This window comes from Ascaphus truei, chromosome 5 (assembly GCF_040206685.1).
Source record: "Ascaphus truei isolate aAscTru1 chromosome 5, aAscTru1.hap1, whole genome shotgun sequence".
Taxonomy (NCBI): domain Eukaryota; kingdom Metazoa; phylum Chordata; class Amphibia; order Anura; family Ascaphidae; genus Ascaphus; species Ascaphus truei.
The window spans coordinates 77,919,291-77,943,809 of record NC_134487.1 but is presented as its reverse complement, the minus strand read 5'-3'; the positions used below and the strand labels follow the sequence as shown (position 1 = coordinate 77,943,809).

Sequence of the window (24,519 nt, the reverse complement as noted above, 5' to 3'; positions counted from 1 at the left end):
GAGACTCAGCACACTACCTCAGCTGCCTGTCTGGACGGGTCCTCCCCACACACCATCATGCCGGAGACTCAGGAGTCCTGTTGCCAACAGGTGCACCACCAGACACTACCACACTGTAACGGGGGCCGGTTAGACCACAGGGGCCAATGTGAGATTGGGTGGGTCAGGCCGGTTCACAAAAACCGTTACATTTGGAGGCGCTGCTGAGAGCAGATCTGTCAACAGGACAGGCTCTAGCTAGGCACAATGGGAAACAGGGAGAGCGTCTGCTGCCACTCTGTGCTGCGTAGGGACGGACCTAGGGGTGGTCAGGGGGCTGACGGGGTATTGTCAGTTCGCAGGGACGACCTAGGGGCCTGAAAGGAGTGAGGGGTCTGGAGCCGGGCTATAGCTGACCGAGTCACCTTGAGGCAGTGCTAGTTGGTAGGATGCCAGAAGGGATAGCCTGTAACTTGGTCAGGAATCCTGGAGAGGGTCTGCGCTAGGCTGACCAAGAGAGGTAGACGCCCCAAGTACTGCATGGCAGAGCCAGAGTACCTAGCCCATTCCAGACACTTACCATAGGGAGCACAGACTGGGAGGAAGGAGACACAGCAGACACTGAGAGAGTGAGCGTAGCCTGAGGTAGTGCAACATGAGTCCAGCCTAGTTCAGGTACACATGTGGTGGTGCATCTGAGCAACTCTTTATTGTACTGATGTGGAGGCTGCCCCGCAGAGCGGAGCCCCATGTACGATAATTGGTACGAGAGTGTGACAACCCAAAGAATGGAGGATCCGCGTGGTGCGGAGAACCCAAAATGGCGACCAGAGGCTGATGGGGAGGGCACCAGTGGCGTGCACCCCACTGAAGAGCAAACTGTCGCCAAGTTATCGTTAACCAGTCTGCTTTGGAGCGGAGCGAAGGCCGTGGCTGCCCCGTTTTTATCCTGTCTGGGACACCGAGGGGCCACCCTTGAAGAGTGTGAGAAAATTGTAATAATTGGGGGAGAACCCCGCGAGGAGAGCAAACAAAATGACTTTTTGGGCTTAAAAGCCAACCAAAATGGCGGTTCCCGCTTGCTAGGGAAACCGCATGGGACAGTCACAGAAGAAATGGCTGATGCAGAACTTGCAAAGAGCTGGCTGGGAATGGCGCGAACAGCAGAGCCCCGCCCTGATGGGGGGCATGGCGCGAAAGCTATGGCTGCGCCTTCATGGACAGTGACTTACTCGGCCCCTGTGCTGAGTCAACCGCTTAGTCTATGGGACCCTCCCCTGATTTCCACCAAGGGGAGTGACTTTCAACTATGGCCTGTGGGAATGCACCCACTGGGCCCAGGGACTGATATCCAGACGGCGCCACTACACAAAGTAGTTCCAGCCGCGGAAATGATTTGCAAGAAAGAGGGATATTTTGCACGCAAAGCTGCTGCAAGGAGAAGGCGGGAACTAGCCGCGGGAAAAGAATCCAGCTCTGAGGAGGAAACTGGCGTGAAAACGCAGACCGCGCCCACCAGGACTGAGAGAGGTGCGGCCTTAATTAAGGGGCATGATATTCCCCTGTGGGACCCGCCCATAATTGCAACCCCTGGGGGCGGGTTCCAGCTATGTCAGCGGAAGGAGGAGCCGAAGCAGGAAGTGGCTGGCCCAGAAGCTTCTACCGTTCAGTTGCGAGGAACCACTGACCTGGAGAGACCCACACTGAAAGTGGTCCCTACAAAAAGAATGGCCTGCCCCTCCGCTGTGGGAACTATGGTCTCCACTCAGCCCTACTCAGTACACGGCGGGTTACTAGTAGTAAGGGTGGCTAACACCGAGACGGTGGTCGGGCTCTGCCTACAATGCGGGCTGCCCGGAGGCACGGTCAACACGGCGGCACGTTGCCCACATTGCGGGACACTGTACTTATGGCCTATGCCGACGTTTATACCGATACAATTGGCTGACCCCCCGGGGGACCAGGCTAAGAGAACTGCCGAGTCCCCTGGCGCACTGTGGATAGGACGTGCGAGTCCCGGAGAAAGGGGACTGGAGCCGGTCAAGTCGGCTGGGTTGGCCGCAACCGAGACAGTCGGGTCACCTCCTGACCGCACCGAGAAGGGAGAATACTCGGACGAGGATCTCCGTGAACTTGAAAAGGTGACAGCGAGGCCCAGGATAGAACCGGGGAGGACGACACCCCGTGATACCACTAGCTGTCAGAAAGACAGGACGTCCCCCACAGATCGGCGAGCCGAGAGACGGAGTCCCTCCGCCTCAGAGCGTGGCGGCGACGGACGAGAGACGCCGACACCCCTGCGGACGGGTAAGAGGAGTCCCTTCACTTACCTTGCCCCAGCAGACGGTGTAGGAGCGGAGAGGCCATGCCAGGCCGCAGGCGCACGTGGAGAGATGGCATCACTTCCGGTGAGGACGACGGCAGAGCTTCCGGATGTCGTCATTGAGGAAGAGATCCCGAATGGGGGTCCAACCCGCGATGACGGTGTTTCCGGTTCCGGGGAGGACATCACTTCCGGTGGCGACAGGGGAACCCCGAGGAAGAATGCAGCGACGCTTCGGCGATCGGGGGAAGGTCCCCGATCACCTACAAGGCCCAGGAGTTGGATGGGCGACCCAAGGACTGAGGAGGGTGAGATATCCTCATTGGACCAGTCTACGGACAGCCAGGAACGGGTCGTAACCCCGTGGGGTCCAATTCCTTGCCCATCCGCCCAATCCCCCGCCCTAGCTAAAACCCCTGCCCCAATCACACGGTCCCCGGGTTCCCCGCCTAGTTTGGAATCTGTGGACATATCATCAGGGGGAGAAGGGAGACGGACTGGGGAAAGACAGCGCAGTGGCGCTACGGAGGGTGATTCTCGGGGAGGGGGAGAATTGAGAGTGGTCACGACAGCACCCGAGCCAGTGATAAGGGCCCCGGGGTCTTCCAGGTGGTTCCTACCGCGATCGGCACGGTCATCGGGGATATTTTCTCTAGATGATGATAGGGAGTCAGGGAGGTCAGATAGATTCAAAGAGAACCGTTGGTGGGCCCCATTATTCGAAGGGTACTCCGCCTGGATGGACCGCAGTCGGTTCCTCATCCGGCGAGAAGATGTAGTGGACTACTGGTGGGCTGTGGGAGAATTTACACTGGAACAGAGGGACAGAGAGTTGCAGGAGCGGTGGCTGCAGATCGAGAATAGGGAAATAGAACCCATGGGTCCTAGCATCCTATCAGACCCCGTGGACCCTGATGAGCCCCTATCATGGGTGTTGCCTGGGAGGGCAGGTAAGGCTGACCTGACTAGGATTAGTAGGGCCGAGAGAACCATAATGGCTCGGTATAAATCTTCCCACGGGTTGGAGTACCCGTATGTCCCTGAGCCTCTCATGGATGAAATAGAGGACAACCGGGATAGGTGGCTTAGGGAGGCCATTGAAATGCACCTAGTGGGAAGAGGGAGTTCCGTGATAGGGAAGAAGGCCGAGGAGCGCATAGAGCACTTAGTGCGGGTATGGGGCATTGGCCGAAACATCTATAAGCACCGGGTGACATATAGGCCTGAGAGGGGACTGCCTAGGCACTATCACGTCACGGTCATAGACATGGGCGGAAGATAGGTCAAGAAACCTGACCCGAATCACTATTTTTAGGAGGTACTGATACATTACGCGGGTTCGTGGCTGCTGGTCGGGGCGGGCTTGGCGGAATGTACTGTAGTCATTTTTGTTATACACTATGAAGATTTGTATGAAAAGTTAACCAATTATGTGTTGTATTTCAGTGCTTCCTGGAAAAGGGTATACAAATTTAGGTACCAGCGAGGACGATGGGATTCACCAGGGGGAGAATGTAGCGGACATGTAAAATGGCTACAGTCATCTCTCCTGCTGACAGTAAGGCCTGGTAAGTTGTGGGCATGCCAGCAGAAATTATGGATGTTTGCCCTCACACCCTGGTGGGGTGCCCTGTGTATGGATGGGAGTAGTCACATGCTCTGACTCCATGGTTAGTGATGTCAGAGGTGTGTCAGCTTCCAGAGTATACATAAGGCACAGCACTGAGCCAAAAGTTAGTCTGCCAGAGATCTACGTTCAGCTCTGCCAAGAGGAGAAGTTCTGGCAGGAGCCCAAGTTCAAGTACTAGCCTAAGAGACTGAAAGTTATGTTATAGTAACCATAGAGGAGACTGTGTCCAGGGACCTGGCACAGGGCAGTGATCCCTGCGGGGATAGGTAATCCCTATCTAAGGAGAGATACACCTTTTAAAGGGAGGCACTGACTACAGAATGAGTGGCTAAGAATATACTGCGAGGGGCAGCTAGCCCACATCACCCAATAAAGATGTTCTCATTCGCAAACCCTCTCGTGTACATGTGTGGAGTGAATGTACAGAGAGGAGCACCGCGGAGGAGTTCCTCAACAGGATCATCCCCTTGCGGACGCAGGGACCCTGATGAGGTGGAGGCGCTGCACTGGAACTAGGTGAGACTCAGCACACTACCTCAGCTGCCTGTCTGGACGGGTCCTCCCCACACACCATCATGCCGGAGACTCAGGAGTCCTGTTGCCAACAGGTGCACCACCAGACACTACCACACTGTAACGGGGGCCGGTTAGACCACAGGGGCCAATGTGAGATTGGGTGGGTCAGGCCGGTTCACAAAAACCGTTACATATATATATATATATATATATATATATATATATATATGTGTGGTGTATATATGTATGTGTGGTGTATGTGTGGTGTATATATGTATGTGTGGTGTATATGTATGTGTGGTGTATATATATATATATATATATATATATATATATATATATATATATATATATATATGTGTGTGTGGTGTATATAGCTATATATGCGTGGTGTATATATATATATATATATATATATATATATATGTGTGTGTGTGTGGTGTGTATATATATATACATATACATATATATATATATATATATATATATATATATATGTGGTGTATATATATATATGTGGTGTATGTGTGGTGTGTATATATATATATATGTGTGTGTGTATCTGTGTGTGTGTATATATATATATGTGTGGTGTATGTGTGTGTATATATATATATGTGTGGTGTGTGTGTGTGTGTATATATATATATATGTATTGTATGTCTTTATTTATATAGCGCCATTAATGTACATAGCGCTTCACAGTAGTAATACACGTGGTAATCAAATAAATAACAGATAATATAGATAACAGATCATGGGAATAAGTGCTTTAGACATAAAAGTAACATTAAGGAAGAGGAGTCCCTGCCCCGAGGAGCTTACAGTCTAATTGGTAGGTAGGGAGAACGTACAGAGACAGTAGGAGGGAGTTCTGGTAAGTGCGTATGCAGAGGGCCAAGCTTTATGTATCATGTGTTCAGAATATTCACAGTGCTATTCGTATGCTTCTTTAAGCAAGTGTGTCTTAAGGTGGGTCTTAAAGGTGGATAGAGAGGGTGCTAGTCGGGTACTGAGGGGAAGGGCATTCCAGAGGTGTGGGGCAGTCAGTGAAAAAGGTTTAAGGTGGGAGAGGGCTTTAGCTACAAAGGGGACATCATTGAGCAGAACGCAAGAGTCGGGATGGTGCATAGCGAGAAATTAGGGCTGAGATGTAAGGAGGGGCAGAAGAGTGTAAAGCTTTAAAAGTGAGGAGAAGAATGGAGTGTGAGATGCGGGATTTGATCGGAAGCCAGGAGAGGGATTTCATGAGGGGAGATGCTGAGACAGATTTAGGAAAGAGTAGAGTGATTCTGGCAGCAGCATTTAGGATAGATTGTAGGGAGACAGGTGAGAGGCAGGAAGGCCGGACAGCAGGAGGTTACAGTAATCAAGACGGGAGAGAATGAGGGCCTCAGTCAGGGATTTAGCAGTCGAGCAACAGAGGAAAGGGCGTATCTTTGTTATATTGCGGAGGAAAAAGCGACAGGTTTTAGAAATGTTTTGAATGTGAGGGGCGAATATGAGAGAGGAGTCGAGTGTGACCCCTAGGCAGCGTGCTTGGGCTACTGGGTGAATGATCGTAGTTCCAACAGTAATGTGGAAGGAGGTAGTAGGGCCAGGTTTGGGAGGAAGTATGAGGAGCTCTGTTTTAGCCATGTTGAGTTTAAGGCGGCAGAGGGCCATCCAGGATGATATAGCAGAGAGACATTCAGAAACTTTGGTTTGTACAGCAGGTGTAAGGTCGGGTGTTGAAAAGTATATTTGTGTGTCGTCAGCATAGAGGTGATATTTAAACCCAAAAGATGTTATTAGGTGACCTAGAGAGAGATTGTACAGAGAAAAGAGAAGAGGTCCCAGGACAGAGCCCTGGGGTACCCCCACAGAGAGATCAATAGAGGAGGAGGAGGTGTTAGCAGAAAAGACACTGAAAGTACGATGGGAGAGGTAGGATGAGATCCAGGATAGAGCTTTGTTCTGAATACCAAGAGTATGGAGAATATGAAGAGAAGAGGGACGGTGTCAAATGCTGCAGAGAGGTCGAGTAATATGAGCAGAGTGTAATGACCTCTGTCTTTGGCAGCATGGAGGTCGTCAGTTATTTTAGTGAGGGCTGTTTCCGTGGAGTGAGCAGTGCGGAAGCCAGATTGTAGAGGGTCTAGGATAGAATAGGTGTTGAGAAAATGGAGCAAGCGAGAGAATACAAGACGTTCAAGGAGTTTAGAGGCAAAAGGCAGGAGGGAGACAGGTCGATAGTTAGAAAGACAGGTAGGGTCAAGCTTGCTGTTTTTGAGTAATGGTATGACTGGTGCATGTTTGAAGGAGGATGGAAAGGTTCCAGAGCAGAGGGAGGAGTTAAAAATGTGTGTGAGCGTCGGGATTATAGTAGGAGCAAGAGGTTTTAGGAGATGGGAGGGAATGGGGTCAAGAGGGCAAGTGGTAGAGGGAGAAGAGGCGATCAACAGCGACCCATCCTCCTCTGAGACAGTGGAAAAAGAGTCAAGGAAGGCAGGAGGAGAGTTAGGAAGAGGTGTAGGATGGGAGGAAATAACAGAGGAGATTTTCTGACGTATGGATTCCACCTTTTCCTTAAAATAGTCAGCAAAGTCCTGAGCGGAGATGGAGGAAGGAGAGGCAGCTGAGGGTGGTTTGAGTACAGTATCAAAGACAGAGAACAGTCGGTGTGGGTTAGACTTGTGCATGTTGATTAGTGCAGAAAAGTAGGCTTGTTTAGCTTGCGAGAGTGCAGAGTTGAAATAGGATAGCATAAATTTGTAGTGAAGGAAGTCTGCGAGAGTGTGAGACTTCCTTCAGAGGCGTTCAGAGGAACGAGTAGAGGAATGCAGCATGCTTGTGTGGGAATTTAGCCAGTGTCTAGGGTTAGAAGGGCGAGTGCGGCATAGAGAAAGCGGGGCATGTAGATCAAGAGACGAGGACAAGACAGAGTTGTAGCTCCTGACCAGGTTGTCGGGGTCTGTAGCAGAGCTGAGAGAGGAGAGGGAGGAGTGTAAAGTGGACGCAAAGTCAGGTAAGTGAATAGAGCGCAGGTTTCTGCAGAACCGGGGGGTAAATGGAGGTGGAGAAGGGGAGAAGCGAGATAGAGAGAATGAGATGAGATGATGGTCAGAGAGAGGAAAAGGGGAAATGGAGAAATCGGAGAGAGAGAAGTTCTTAGTGAAAACCAGGTCTAAGTAGTGGCCATCCTCGTGGGTGCTGGCTGCAGTTCACTGTTGAAGGCCAAAAGAAGAGGTTAGAGAAAGAAAGCGGGAAGCCCAAGGGAGAGAGGGGTCATCAATGTGGCAATTGAAGTCCCCAAGGAGAAGAACAGGGGAGTCTGAGGAGAGAAAGAAAGAGAGCCAGGATTCAAAGTGAGAAAGGCAGAAGGGGGATGAGTAGAGGTAGGTGGGAGATAGATGACCGCCACATGTACAGGGAGAGGAGAGAAAATCTGGACAGTGTGAGCCTCAAAGGAGGGAAAAGCAAGAGAGGGAGGAATAGGAAGGGTGTGTGGTGTCAGAGGGCGCAGGTAAGAAAGGAGTTCATGTGAACAGAGAAGTGATGAAGGAAGGAGAGATGGAGATATATAAATAGAGTTAGAGACATACTGAGGCTGGTAAAAAGAAGTGCATAATTTGACAAGAAGTGAAGTCACAGCAAATATAAATGGTAAAGGTAGCATCACAGCAGTAATGATGCAGTATGGTATTGATGATATCCTCCTTTCCAGCGTAGTTCAAATGCAGGAATCAGGGCCAGATGGGGGTGTCCACTTCTTCACTTATTTTGAACTTCCTGTTAAACTTGAGTTGTTCAGTAGTCATGCCACTTATAATGGGCCACTTTGAATATGGGCTCCAGGCCAATATGTGTGTGTGTGTGTGTGTGTGTATATATATGTGTGTATATATATATATGTGTGTGGTGTGTGGTGTATGTGTGTATACAGTAATATATATATACACATACACAACACATATATATATATATATATATATATATGTGTTGTGTATGTGTATGTATATATTTATCAAAGTTGCACAATGTTAATAAATAATCTATTTTCACGTCTTTTTTTCATTTTTAAAATATCACACACACACACACACACACACACACACACACACACACACACACACACACACACACACACACACACACACACACACACACACACACACACACACACACTATATATATATATATATACATATATATATACACACACACACACAAACACACGTTCCCCAGTGACACACAAACACACAGACCACTTCAAAGTGACACACACAGTTACCCAATCACACACACTGACAGCTACCAAGTGACACACACACACAGTGATACCCGCCTCCCAAGCGCGCTTGCTGTCTCCTCTGCCAGGACAGCAAAAAGCTCCTGGTAGAGCGAGCGGCAGCAAGCAAGAGCGAGCAGCAGCACCAAAGTCCTTACTATGTCCCAGGCCTAAGAAAAACTTCCAAATTCAGACCCCAAGAAACAAAAATGGAAGAACAGAGGGGATTGCTGCTTTAAGAGATGGTATTCAGGAGAAATCCACTATCTTCAGCATGTTAGTCAAATAAACAAAATATTATATACATTTTAAATGCTTAACTACTACTTTACATTTGATCCTCAGCCATGTTGAAAATGCATGTACAATAGGATCATCAGCCACGATTGCTTCATTTTTCCTGTTTCTAAAAATGATCAGATTGACAGATAAAACAGTAGAATGTATCTCTTTTTGCAACCTCTATTATTACATTCATATTATATTGTCTACTGTGTTCAACATTTTGTTTAATTATAAATGGGGTGAGATACAGAATATTCATTTTAATACAGAGGAAGGCAAAAAAAAGTACAGTTTGCCACAAAGTGAACATGTTTCTTCATTAATTTGGTAAATGACAATTACAGTAGATCTCTACCTGGATCTGCAATCCTGCCTACTTATTCACCTGTTTAACATACAGTAGAGGCAACTCTTATTCGAACAAAAACCAGTGGCAATTCCCCAAAAAACCCAGGTACACCCAGGTGTACATTCTGAATACATGCCTTAAAACTTTCCTTAAACTAGCCCCAGCATTTCTGCATTGATTAATGGCCTATCAGATTAACAGCTGGGGTCCCTGGCAGTCCCATTCAAACTGAATTGGACTGCCAGGGATCCCTGCTGTGTTAATCCTATGGGTCGTTAGTCAATGCAGAAATGCCTTAAACGTGCCTCAAACTAGCCCAGAACATACCCAGCACATACCCAGCACATACCCAGCACATACCCAGAATGTAACCCGGCTAGTTTACGGCAAATGTTAGAATAAACGTTGCCTCTACTGTATCCCTGTACACCTTTCACAATAAGATTATAGTGGATTAGAACATCAAATAAAAACTCCACCATATAGAGTATTTAGTCTTTATTATACTGCACCTTTCGATTTTAAGAACGTATCCAATGTTTACTTAAATGTACTTACTGTTTTTATCATCGTAGTATCCCTGGTAGTGAAATCCACATTTTTATTGCTTACCGTAATGAACCACTTTTGTTGGTGCTCGGGAAGTTTCCTTTTCTCTAATTCCCAAATTTTACACAAATAGAAATAAAAAGTTTATGTCCGGATAAATTTTTATACAGGATTAAACCTGTAAATGTTGCGTGTGGTAAAGAAACTGAATCTGGCTTTTTACACGATAAACAAGTTTTTCAAATAAATATTTTAATATGACCTGGAATCGGGATTTCCTCCTCTTCATCTAAACCCGATTTCAGGAACTAAGGCTCAGATCCAGAAAGGGTGCTAAGCGTCACCATGCCTTTTCTCTTTAGCACGGCTTTCCTGCTACTCCTATGAATGGGAGAAAAGGCATGCTGAAGCTTAACACCCTTTTGTGGATCTGGGCCTAGTTCTGGCAGTTTTAAGAGGGTTCAGGGGCTTCATTAGTGTAAAAAAAAAAAAAAAAAAAAAAAAAGCACATTAACTGTCAATGGCAAGATATATTACCTCTTGATTTTTAAAAATAATACATTTTATGCATTTGGGACTTTACTGATATTGATAAATTAAATAATACTGCGATCTCCATTTGCATGAATGGAAATTAATGACATTAATCTTTTGTTACATATTGCCTAGTTAAAAATTATCCTAAAAGGACTGATAGGGCTTTGTTTAAAGATTCTGCTCGATCCGTGCTGGGTTTTGTTGCGGTTCGGGTTTTCCAAGTCACCTGCCCTTTCTGCTCATTATGGCCATTTTGGGTACTGGCAGCCTGCTATATAAGGCTGCAATGCCTAGTGGGAGTCGCCAAGCAAGGTTCTACATTTGCAGTTCCTGTTTGTCTACGCTGTCACACCTTACCCTTTCATCTGTTTGGATTCCCCAGTTGCTGACCCCAGACCGTGACCCCGATCTCGCTGCTTTCTGCCTGCCCTGACCTCTGCCTGTTTACTGGACTTTGCACCACTGTCGCCAGCCCTGACTACAGGATTCTGTCCCTGGGCTCTGATCGGTTTATTTGCATCCCTACCTCAGCCCCGTGGATCCCCTTCTTGATTTGAGACGAGCATCGTCACACTTTGTTCAGAACATTTTATAATAACACATAAGCAGGGAAAATCTAGAGACTTTGGTTAAATTCGATCAAGCCATGATACACGGGTATTATTCAGTGGTAACTACTATTTAAGTCAATGACAGTTGCTACCAGACGGGGTGTAATATTCTGCATTGGTGTTTAATGAATCCCAGCATTTGGGCCATATTTTCGAAGCAGTGCTATACTATAAGACATTTTCCAGCATGTCTTAGTAAATTAGACCCAGTATAAAACATTGAAGTGAATGGGTTTCAATGTAACTTCAAGCATGAAAGCTGTATTATGGAGTAACACCGCTTAGTAAATGTGTTCTTTATCGTATGTCAAGACACATGTAAAAAACTCCCTTTTGACTAAATGGTGTGAAACTAATATAAAGTGGCAACCAAAAGTAGCTAGTAGGGTAAATGGGGTAAAGGTATAAGAAATCTAAATAATAATAAACCGTAAAAACTAAACAACCCTAACGAGTCAGTCGTATAAGCACCACAATAAGCAAATAAAATAAACTGTAGAGATATACTAAAATAGATGAGTATAATGTCAACAAATAATATCATAGTACAAACAAAATTAAAAATATAGAAACGATATATAGTGGCTGATTTTATATTTTCTCCAGAAATTCCACGATCAGCCACTTCGGCATATATAGAATGTGCCCCAGTCTATTGGTGGGCAGGAACAGAGGTATTCTTAGTAGTTGGGTTAGTAGAGGAATCCTCAGTAGATGGATTACAGTTGAAGTGTAGCTTTGGAGGCACTTGATGCATTTAGAGGGTGATCCTGTGCACCATCGGGTAAAACAAGTAGCCTGGAAAAAAACGCAAAAAAATGCCTCCAATTGTGTAGTGCAGATGCAGCGGCCGTTATCCGAACATTTCACAATTTGTATTCCTGAGCATACCCAGGGTGTGCCTCATGATTTCTTCAAACTTTCCCGCGTTAAGACGCATGTTTACTTGTGTTTTTACTAGTGCTGGCACTGGCACATTGCTGGATTGGGATAGGTGTGCCTGGTGTGAGTGGCGGCATTCACGGCAGCGCTCACGGAAGAATAACGAGTGAATGCCGCGTGGAATACAGCAGAGTTCACAAAAATGGCTCAGTGAAATGTTCGGATAATGGCCACTGCATCTGTATTAAACATTTTATTCTTGACAAAATATAAAATAAATGCATTTACAAGTGTGCTTTATCATAAGCATACAAGTAGTCCAACCAGTTCTGCAGTCCAAGGCCACCCTTTATGTCCTCTGATGGTAAGCCCATATGGGCCTCCAACAAACCTTCTTTCATCCCACGTCCTGCGGGTTACAAAGCTGTAGCTCGGTTAGACAGTGGAGTGTGGTGACATCACTCGGGTGCGACTAGTCAAGCTAGCAGTGTAGTCCCTCCTTACGCATCGAGGCAGTTGAGCGTGGTGATGTCACGTGTGCGTGACTAGGAGAAGGAGGGACTACATTGGCCCCCGACTGAAGTTACTTGCGCCCTTGCCTTAACATGCTACAGCCTAGAAACCATGGGGCACCTCATTGAAGAGGTCGGTGGGATTACAATATAATACACTTCAACAGAGATAATACATAAACGTTGCTAAATATGAAAATAAAAATAGTTTGTCAAATGCCTTTATTTTGGTGACTTTTAAAAAAACAAAACAACATTTTGGTCAATTTAAAGGCCAGCAGTTATATTGTGAGTAATACTGATATTTATTTAACTTTAACTGACGTTCATTCATAAAAAAAAATTGATAACATGCTCCCTGCCTATTCCACTTGAAACAAATTAACAAACCAACAAACAAACAGATAACCGAGAGTAAAAAAAATCAGTTAAAAATGCAGCCAAAACAAAAAGAGGATCCAATGTCACCTTGACTGCAATATAAAGAAACAACAACCCCTTCTCTATACAGTATATAAACTCTAATTAAGGCCCAGATTCACAAGAGGCTGGTAAGCTTTAGCACCTTTTTGTGGCTCTGGGCCTAAGATCTTTACCTGGTAAGTAAATGATATATTTGTTGAATGTATTAACAGCAGATTGGGAAGCTGAGGTCCCAGCCACCGTGATAACGCTGATGAGGCATGATTTTGTTGCATTACAGATCAGATTTGTGATCTTAATCACCTGTTTCACAGATATGAAGGTGTTTCTTGCATTCAGTACCTTTCAAGCAAAAACAAAGCGGTTTTGCTCCTCATTTTATCTAATAGAAAGTAAAAGGCCATCATGCATTTGGCAAAAATCGAGTTTTGTTTGAGGAATATATGATATGATATGTATGTGTGTGTATGGGTATATATATATATATATATATATATATATATATATATCCATACACATATACATACATAAACACACAGCATGGCTATCACAGAAATTAAATTATGTGCAGAATGTTTAATATTTTATTAACATTGTAGAATATATATATATATATATATATATATATATATATATATATATATATATATATATATATATATATATATATATTATATATATATATATATATATATATATATCCTAGTGCCTAATGATATTCCCTAATACAATTTAACATTTCTAATAGTAAAAAAACCTTGTTATATTTATTTTAATAAACAAACACTTGAAATCAAATAATACAACATTATTATTGATATTTTTCATCATGGAGACTCTATACACTATCATGTACAGATGTAGCAGACATTATTGCACCCGTCATCGTTCAACTTCACGTTACCAGTGCTGTGAGTTTTATTGAAGCATTTCCAAACAAGTGAAGCCGCAAATTACAACATTGCCAAAGCGCACAATGTAGTGCCTTACTGCACAATAACTGATGCAATAACATTTGCTACATGTGTATGCAGACAATACAAACACATTCAAAACAGAATGCACAGTAGAATCAGAGCAGTTCTCTTTCTCAATATTTTTTTTTAATAAAGACCTCTATAGTATTGTTTCTATAAAGATAAAATAGCTATACTCAATCAGCTAACAAGGCAGTGCTAATAATAAAAAAAGAATCAAATCTCATATTTCTTTAAAAAAAAACAAAAATCAAACATTGCACTATTACTGGAACCAGCGTAATAACACTGTGTATTTACCATTCACACATGAACTGAAATAGCACACCTTGGAAAAAGAATATTTTTATAACTGAACAGCACATAAAAGGTATAGACAAAGTCAGAATAAACACATTCATTATCTCTGTAAGTGTTCATAATATGTCATGCTTTCAAAATGCCGTTTGTTGTTGTCATCATTATTGTCCGTTTGTCTCTTTTTCTTATTATACAGCTTGCATTACTTTACCACATGGACAACGGTCTCAACACCATTAATTAGTACACAACAATTCCGAAACTATTTCACACTAACATATACCATACTACATCACCCAGTTTTTGTTTGTGATTGTATAGTCAACAGTAGCAAATTAGAGATGTAAAAGTGGATAAGGAGAAAAGTGTCATGGACCTGGACCTCCTGTCTCTCCAAGAACTGTATATTGATAAATGAAACCATCAAATAAGTCAAATCCAATGGTCATTGGAGCTATACGAGATCATGTAGGAGCCATATAAATCAAATTAAATACATATAGGAGAAAATGATTTAATACTTTTTAATGGATATAGTTGAATTTTACACTGACAAGTTTCTTTGTAACTACAGTAGCGTTAGTCCCTCTCGCAGGTCAGAGATTCGAGCATACAGTACGTATATTAAAGGGCCTCAACTGAAGTTAACTCACTTTGGAACTTTCAATATAGCCTGTATGTCCTGTATCTCAAACCTGACTAAAGGGTGGGGTTAGCATCTGAAATCATGTCAATGTAAAATGTACAGTAATAAGTCCATCAAAGATAGCATTAAACACGTTTCCATACATTTTCTTGTACAGTATGTATTGGAAAATGACAGCTGTTTATTTTCGTTTTTTTAGTCAGTGATTCATTTGTTGTATGTACTTTACATTCATTTGTAGATCATCTATTGCACTTTTTATAGTGGTAAGCAGTGAAATAAATTAACTCTTTCAGTGCTAAAGAAGTCTGTAATACAGTACACTGGCTGCACCTTCAGCACTCAATAGATATATGTAAAAAATTATTGATCCTATGGTCAGACTTCATCTTGCATGTATTCCAAATTTACATTCGTTTATCGTAGATATTAAATTATTTCTAATTTAATGACTGTTTTTGATCTGACTATATGTCTAGAGGCCTGAAACCTTGCAAAAAACAGGGGCCATTCAAAAATATGAAGCACACAAAACAGATAGTACAGACAGATGTAGTTACTCTTACACTTAACCATATACAACATTTGAATCTCTATTATATTTCACAATTTGTTATTAAAGTTAAATCACCTATGGATAGTGACTTTACTTTCACTGTACAGTCTAAGTAATTTAATACTGTAACTTGCCCTGTTTGATCATGCAACTGTCACAGATTGGCGTAAGTGTTTCATAAGGCATATTGGAACAAGTTAAAAATTATTTATTATCTTTGAAAATGATTCGCTCATCAGTGGAGCTCCTGAATGCCTCTATCCTCTTTAAAGTTCATAATAAATCAGTAGGGTAATATATCTTTTTTTTTTTTGGCTTAAGATGATGCCACAGAAGTCAGAAAATGATCAAAGCCCTCACAATTGTGAAGGGAGTTCGCTGCACTCAGGACATTATAAACAGCTACATTCAGAATTCCAAGTGTACCATAAGACCTAATGCTGGTAGAAGTATTCCAAGAACACCTGGGAGCATTAGTGCAGCAGCACCTACAATAAAAACAAAACAGACAGTTACTTAAGTCATTACTTAGGGAAGGGATACACATGTAGTTTACGTTTTTGCTCCTACAGAGTAATTACATTAAATGTATCTAAATTACTGTACTTGTAATTCATGGAAACGAGACATAATTCATTGCTGTGACGCTGTACATTGCAATTCCTCCTGACTGAATGATGATGGGACAGAGAATTGTCAGCAAAAATTCAAGTTCCATCTGAATTAATCTATCCATTGTGCATCTGATGTAAAATAGGATTGTCTATGCCTATTATTTAACTTTTAAATTATTTCAAATATAATTTTATTTAATGATAAGCAAGTCTGAATTTCTGGATTCCTGGATTCTCCTCCCACCTACCCCCCCCCCCCCCCCCAAGCTTTGGGGATCCAAGTCTAATTTATTTGAGGCTCAGACATGAGATGCTGGATCCGGGGTCAGAACTCTCGTGATCTCCTCTTTCAAGTATAACATCATTCCTCCCTTCCTACTGCTATTTGTTGTCAGCATTGGCAGGGCAAGGGAGAATGGGAGGGCATGTGGGCAGTGAAGTGAATACTGCAGAGGCTGCCAATGAGAATCTCAGTGACAGGTTCAGAGACACAGAGAGGCACATAGAAATGGAGACAGGCACAGAGAGAAAGAGATAGAGGCAGACAGAGACAGATGTGGAGAGAGAAATGAAAAGAATATGACTTCATGTATAATGTTTACATTAAATTTACTCTGGACTTGTATAGTAATAAGCAGAGATAAGCCACCACCCATCTAACTTGTCTCTGTCAATCAGTTCAAGTCTACACGCGATCCATTTGAATTTGGTGTCTGGATAATATTCAGATTTATAATATCTTAGCCCCACCTGACCTGTCTCTTCTCTACTAATTACATATACAGTACCAGTCAATCAGTTTCAGTTAGGTAAACAACACAACTAGCATAACACATAACTATATGTGCTGGTGTCTGGTTCAAACATATAAAAAAATATATATATATTTAAATATAGTTAACTTATCAGTCAATTAGTTCCAGTTGGGTTAAAGCTACAACATATATATATAGATATATATATATATATATATATATATCTATATATATATATATATATCTATATATCTATATTTAGATCCACGAGACCAGACCCAGATGACATCATAGAGGGGACCGCCAGAGCGGACGAGGAACTGCCTACAACCACTCCGGTGAGTACTGCCTTGTCGAAAGAAACCATCCACAGATATTTTGCCCAAGTTAGGTGTAGGGTCTGTCGGGTCCGTACCGACCAGGACACCGCCCAGGTGCAGGCCGGGGTAGGCCCAAACCACGGAACTTGCCACAAGACATTGAGCAGCCTACTACTACGGCCCATGCCACTCATGCCTCTCCCCAAACTGTTGCTTGGCCCAAGAACTCTACTCCTTGGGTTCGGGCCCGCAAGAAGTTTCCCAAACCCTCTCAGGACTAGAGAGATTGGGTGGACTCTGAGGAAGGGTTTGAAGTGGAGATATCTGCGGCTAGTAGGATATCCTTTGGGGGGGAAATCTGACCAATATACCTCCTGTAAGACAGAGACATCAGGTGTCTCATCAAAGATGGACACTGGGTCTGAGGGTTCACAATATACTGCCTCTACAGAGAAGGTACTTAAGTAGTGGGACCCCATATTTCTGGGTTATGCCCCTAATATGGATAGAACTTGATTCCTGCTGATAGATGGGGATACAGTGGATCATTGATGGGAGGAGGGGGAGTTCTCTCCTGAGGAGACCACTGAGGCCCTCAGAAAAAGAGTAGGCAAGATCAGGTTGGGCATAGTTAAGCCCACAGGTTTAACCATACTATATCAGGAAACACCCACAGAGGAACCCAAGTTTTGGGTCTTGCCAGGCCACGTCCATGGTCTCAACCTGGCCAAGTTAAGTCGAGTAGACAGAGCTATCATCCTTAGGTACAGGCAGTCCCATGGCTACGAGTACCCCTATGTCCCCGAGGTCATCATGCGGGAGATAGAGGCCCATAGGGAAGATTGGCTCAGGCAAGCCATTATAGAGTACATAAGGTCCAAGTCGAGTCACTCTATATACTACACAGAGGAGAGAGTAAGTGACTTTATGAGGGTGTGGAGCATAGGAAGGGGCATCTTCATGGATAGGGTGGAGTATCGCCCTGAAAACAATCCCATAAGGGTGTACTTCGTTCAGGCTTCTGATTTTGAGGGCAGGATTGTTAAAAAGCCTGACCCTAGACATTACAATTGATGGGATAAGGGATTCTCCATGTTGGTAGTAACCCACATTATCCCATCACTGTTATTAAGTGTATGGGTTAAGTACTCACTGTTATATGGACTGTCGGTACAATATAAACTGTATACCAATGCTGTTGATTATAACATGTTGTGTTATGTTACAGGCTATTTATCTGAAGGATGGTACCTCCAAATTCAACTCCAAGTGGGACATTAGATTCTCCACCAGAGGGAGAGTGTAGCCATACCTGGCTTGGCTACTAATCTGCCATCCCTGATATGCAAGCCCTGGTAACAGTGTAGACAGTGTCAGGACCAATCCAGAGGTTTCCTCACAGTAAGCAGCTCCCCTGAGTGACAGGGGAGGAGGTGGGCTAAGGCCTGTGTTCTGCCAATAAGGGGCTCAGACCTTGGACCTTCATCCTCGATACTTAAGGGATTGCACACCTACATTTAGTTAGTTTCTCTCCCCCTTGAGATAGACTGGTATCCCACAGAGGTGTGCAGGGCTCTGGCACCTACTGTCCCTTCCCCTTGATGAATGGGAAGTGATTACCATATCTCTGACTCTAATAGGGAGTAAGGGAATAGCAAGGACTGCCCTTGGTGCCCTAGGCCAGGGGTGGAATTCCAGGAACCATCTGAAGGGTGAGAAACCACAAAGTGTTGTTGTGCAGTGTATGCTGATACAAGCTGAATGCAATAAAGACTGTTCCAGTTAAATATACTTCTGACTGAGTCTGCAATCTATCAGGGGGAGTAGAGTGTAGTTCTCCTGCAGGGATTCCCTCCACATCCCTGGAGCCTGCAAGAGATGGAGGCGCTGACACCAGAGTAAGAATGAACCAGTTAATACCCCAGAAGCCTGTCCTGATGGCCCCAAAACCACCGGCGGACCACTCGGTATCCTGTAAGCCAGCAGGTTTCCAGAACATGACACCGTGTAGTGGCACAATCCACAATCTCCCAGAGGGTGGGGGAAACACCGCTGTGCGCACACACACACACACACACACACACACACACACACACACACACATATATATATATATTTATATATATAGAAGTAAAAAAATTGGGAGGAGCGCACAAACCCAATGGAGCAGGAAGGACCCAGAAACAAAAAATAAATAAAAGGGCACTTTAATGTGTCATGAGACCCAGCCAACACGTTTCGAACGTCACAGCGTTCTTTATCAAGGATAAATATACATTGTAACACCACCCATTAAATACCCTCTTACCTGCAAGAAATTTGCGCCAAAAACGGCAGCGCAATGACGATATTTATCCTTGATAAAGAACGCTGTGACGTTCGAAACGCGTTGGATGGGTCCATAACACATTAAAGTACCCTTTTATTTATTTTTTGTCTCTGGGTCCTTCCTGCTCCATTGGGTTTGTGCGCTCCTCCCAATTTTTTAAATTCTGCCATAATCTATGGAAGCTGCACAGCCTGTCAGCCACACCAAGGATATGTGAGTACTGCATCTACTGAGGGGAACCTGCCAATGAGACTGTTAGTGGGTGGTCTGATACTACCCACCACCTGTCTTCAGGAGGATAGTACCCATTATTCGTTGTTATACCTCACTATAATTACTTGTTATTACGGAGTCCTTTGGATGGTGGTTTTGGCATTATTATATTAAATTGCCCTGGCATTGGAGCGCTTTTGCCATTTTTTCTATATATATATAAAATGTTATTATTGTAAAAAACTATGTTAAAATATCATATAAACAATTATAGACTCATATAAAATCATTAGGACTTAATTTCCATTGGATTATGTTAGTTCTATTTTATTCTAATTCAGTTTTAAGTACTGTATATCTAGGCCTTCCACAGAGTGCTTCCTTACAGCAGGCAGTCTAGAAGACACATTCCAGAAGGCGTCTTGTGCAGTGTGGCTACAAGACGCCTTCCAGCTATTTAACTGCATTTCCAAAAGACATCTTCCGAGCCGCATCGGAGTGTATTGCTATACTGCATCTTCCAATGTGTTCAGGACCACCATTTAGTATTTCTCTCCCACAGTGCAAGTGAAGATCAGGACTGGGATTTCACTATTTACTGGAAATCTAGGATTGCAGTCCAGTTAGCCTGAAACAGAGAGTGACTTGCATAGAGGTTTTTCTTTGAAAGATTCATAGTCTAAAAAACACCCACAGTGTGCAATAGAAAACAGAAAAACTCCAACAGTAGTTAACCTGTTGTTTCTTATTCCAAGATTAAACTAGACTAAAGAAGAGGGGTTGATAAAGAGTTTCAGTAACTAAAGTAATTATGCCATAGAAGAGGGATGATTAGGCCTACTAGGCTGCCAATATTAGACAGCAGAAGTGATGTATGTTATTGCTTTAAGACGGCGTTGGGTTTGTTCTTGTTTGAAGGCCATATTCCAGAAATGTACTGTATGTCTTCAAGTAAAAGCCCACGTTCGCCCAGTGGAGTGACGATAGGAAAAGGCACGGAGTACTCCATTTTTATTTAATAATGTGCAAGCCTTACAGTATATCCCATTCACAGTTTGTATTAGGAACCTGTTTCAAAAAGGAAACCTTTCTTTTCCTTTCTGCAATCAAGACAGTGCTACTACATTTTACTGTCAATTTGATTAGCAAGTAAACATTATTCTTAGGTTGGAAGGAATTGCACAAATACTGCAGTTAATTGGCATTGCATACCTATTTGAGACAAATATAGCCTTTTTTATACTCGGATGAGAACAAAAATGCATAATTCGGCCACTGGAATTTCAAACAGACCACTCTGGTTAAATGTAGAGTTCCAGTCTTTCGCTGATTGTGGTATTTAAATATAGAATTTTAAACTGGTAGCGCATGCATGTGGTCAGAAACACAGTAAGCACAAGGCGCTGGTTACCCTAGGCAGCAGTCAAGCATATAATATAACCTTGTTATGGACAGCTTTCGTAGAGTCAGTTAACAAAAAAAGCACAAAGCTACAGTATGCCTACTGTCAGAGAAATTGCAATATAAACCATTTTTGGTTTTTGACAAATATAGCTGTTTGTACATGAAGAGGTTTATGTGATCAAATATAATAAGTATAGTTCATATTTTTTGGCTGCATAAAAAGTATTTTATTGTATTCATCTCCAGGATAAATGCAGCTACAGCAGCAGAATTGTAATCATATACAGTACCTTTATTTCACTGTGCGCTATCATATAATGGGAGTTACAGTACAAAACAAGGACAGACACGCTAGTTACAAGTGACATACTGTATTAATGGTGCCAAGCTATTTCAGCTTTCTTTCATACCTCATGAAACATAAAGTAGGTTTTAATATTGTTATTATTACTTAACTGGATGCGTTTTTAGTTATCATGTACTACATATTGCCTATATTTATCTTGTCTATTACATACTGTACTTGAAAGTTATCTATGTCACCCGCCTGGAGTAGGATATTAGATATGTGACATTTACCTATCTATACCAATATCGCAGGTCATTGGAATTTATTGAATAGCATGTAACAATTTACATATTCTATCACAAAATGAAGTTCGATTAGCACATTTTTACAATGATAATTTTCACATAAAACAATCTGCACATTCCCAGGATGCATAGTAGACTGATATATATGACTATATACAGTAAGATCCTCCCTTGTCCCACTGGTGAATTTGATTTAAAAAATGGGAAATTATTCTTAGTTTATTCACTTTTTTCTTGTCCCGCCATGACAGCACAAACAACTGGGAATCGGGAAACCCATGTTGGGGGTAGACAAAACTTTTAACAAATCAGGTTCCATCAGCCATTATAAGGCCATTTTATATGTTATCTACTGTATCTAGCCAAATAACAAAAGAGTAAAGAAAACAGCATAATAACAGACACACCATGGAAAAAATCAGAACGTAAAACTATACTAGAGAGGGAATGTTGGACTGGCATAAAATGACTAGAAGAAAAGGAATTGTAAGAATAATTATCATTTTTCTCTCTACGTCCCTCATTTGCTGATACAAATGAATAGAGATAAGTAGTTACATAGTAGATGAGGTTTAAAAGAGACATGCGTCCATCAAGTTCAACCTACTAGTATCCCACAAATCTAGAAATGACAAAAAAAATTCTAAACTCTAATAAGGAGCAAAAACAAAGCGTAAAGGAGCTAAAGCAAAGCTGAAAATAAGGCATGCATATACATCGTCAGCTAAATAACACGAAAAACTTATAAACAACAGCATGTGTAAAAGAAGTGCTCAGCAAAACACAATCCAAGGATGTCATGCTCGAGACAGGGGTGCTCAACTCCAGTCCTCAACGGCCACAACAGGTCAGGTTTTAAGTATATCCCTGCTTCAGCAGAGATGGCTCAATCATTGACTGAGCCACTGATTGAGAAAGCTGTGCTCAAGCAGGGATATCCTTAAAACCTTACCTGTTGGTGGCTCTTGAGGACCGGAGCTGAGGACCCTTTCTCTAGACCATAGTTCAGACACTCATATAGGAGGTCCAGCCTAAGGTCAGTCCCCGCTGCCTGCTGCAGCACCGGCTATGGTGGGCGCTGCAGGGACAAGAGCCGCCCCTTAATGGGGCCGGGCCCACTACAAAGGGTGGCAAGCGCGGCCAGTTTTTCCTGAAGACAGGAAAATTGAGCTCAATATTGGCAACGAGCGCGGTGGTCACGCCCCCCAGCGGTTCAGCTAATGAGGGTGAACCTGCCGGGTGACGTCATGGCCACGCCCCCTCCCTTTTTTTCCCCTGCAGCTCACTGCAGACCGGGGATCAGAGCTCAAGCGTCGCCAGCCTGGCAGGCGTGCGTGCAGCGCAGGGGGCGGGGCCGTATCCTAAAGCAGCTTGGAGCAGAGATCTATAGGGAGACCCAGAAACTTCTACTAGCAGAATCTTTCCCCAGCCAAAAGGAGAGTGCCAAATAAAGATAAACTGCGCAGCAGGAGCTTTGCCGGGCAAGTCAGCCCCAGCGTGCGGGACTGATCTGCGAGTACCAGCCAATACCTCCTGCGCCCACCTATCCTTTTGGATCCACCATTCATGCACTGGCCGCTACTGGACTATTTTATTATGATATGTAAGTTTTTACTTGTTACTATACTAACTGTGTAATACATATTTCTTAACCCTTGGTGCGCTTCTGTGTTTTCTCTATTATCATTTGACGTGAGCATGAGCACGGTTTGACTTTCATACCTATAGCAGGAGCACTGAGCAGAAGCAGAGCAAGAGCTCTGAATGAATGATACAGGAAATGGGCAGCTCTTAGCAGTGCAGAAATACTGAAGTAGCAGTACACAATGGAACAGTGGTGTACAACCAGAGTTTGATGGCAGGATGGAGGTACGATGTGTTACTCTGTGAGATTAATTGGATAATAGCCTGCACACAGAAGAGTTTCATGCAATATAGGGTGATCACACCCAAGGTCAGAACAACGAGAGCTAATGTATTTTTCTTACCTGTAGAACCTAAAAGAGACCAGCATATGCAATTACCTGCTCCTGAATCACACCTACCATCATAGAGGAGCAATGTATATCCTGCTCAAATTGGCATCCATGTACATAGCACTTTAAACATACATGACATAATACAAATAAGCACTTCATACATAAAAGTAACATTAGGAAAAGGAGTCCCTGCCTTGAAGAGCTTACAATCTAAGTGGAAAGTTGGGAGAACTTAGTAGGGGTGGTGTTAAGTTAAGTATTTCTGCAAGCGGACATGGTAAATGCATATGAGATGTATAGAATCAGTCAGTGGAGCTACCCAAAAGCTTCCTTATAGAGGTGTGTTTTAAGATGGGTCTTAAAGGTGCAGAGAGAGGGTGCTTGTCGAATATTGAGTGGAATCGCTTTCCAGGGGTGTGGGGCAATAAGTGAGAAAGGTTTTAGGTGGGAGAGGGCTTTATATATTTAGCCATGCCAGTCTTGGCTACCTGTCTGCCCTGCCTGACATATCAGTCTTGGTAAGTACAGGCATTGTCAGACATAATCCTGGGATTTCCCCACCCTCAGGCAGCCTTCCTGAGTGACAGGGTGGAGGTGGGACTTGGTCTGTGTGCAGCCAATCCGGGACTTGGTCTGTGTGCAGCTCCCTAGCCCTCCCCTCTGTGCTAGGGAGAAAGCATGCCAAATTATAGGGAGTTTGAGTCTCTCCCTCTTGGGAGTGAGACGTGCCCTCAGCCCCTTAGGGGGCTGAAGAGAAACACCAGGCTTCAAACCTGATAGCTGGCCTAGGTACATCCAGAAGCTTGGGGCCTTAGAAAGACTAAATGTACTCGCTGTATGAAGATCTGCAGTGGCAACAATAAAAAGGCCTTGTTTTATATACCCCTGCCTAAGTCTACAGTCTATTTGGGTAGGAGTATGCTTGATGTGTTCCACGCTGGAGCCTGTAGTGGATAGAGGCACGTG

At 43.5% G+C, this 24,519-nt stretch overlaps 1 protein-coding gene across 2 annotated transcripts in view; it reads right to left on the bottom strand.

The window, feature by feature from the left end:
- Positions 1 to 13,573: 13,573 nt before the first annotated feature.
- The window catches only part of CNTN1 (contactin 1), a 296,276-nt gene continuing 285,330 nt past the window's right edge, over positions 13,574 to 24,519 (bottom strand). For both annotated transcript variants that reach the window (XM_075600076.1, XM_075600077.1), the window contains one exon: positions 13,574 to 15,833. In XM_075600076.1, the coding sequence (XP_075456191.1) occupies positions 15,754 to 15,833 (80 nt within the window). In that variant the 3' untranslated portion in view covers positions 13,574 to 15,753. The remainder of the gene's footprint in view (positions 15,834 to 24,519) is intronic.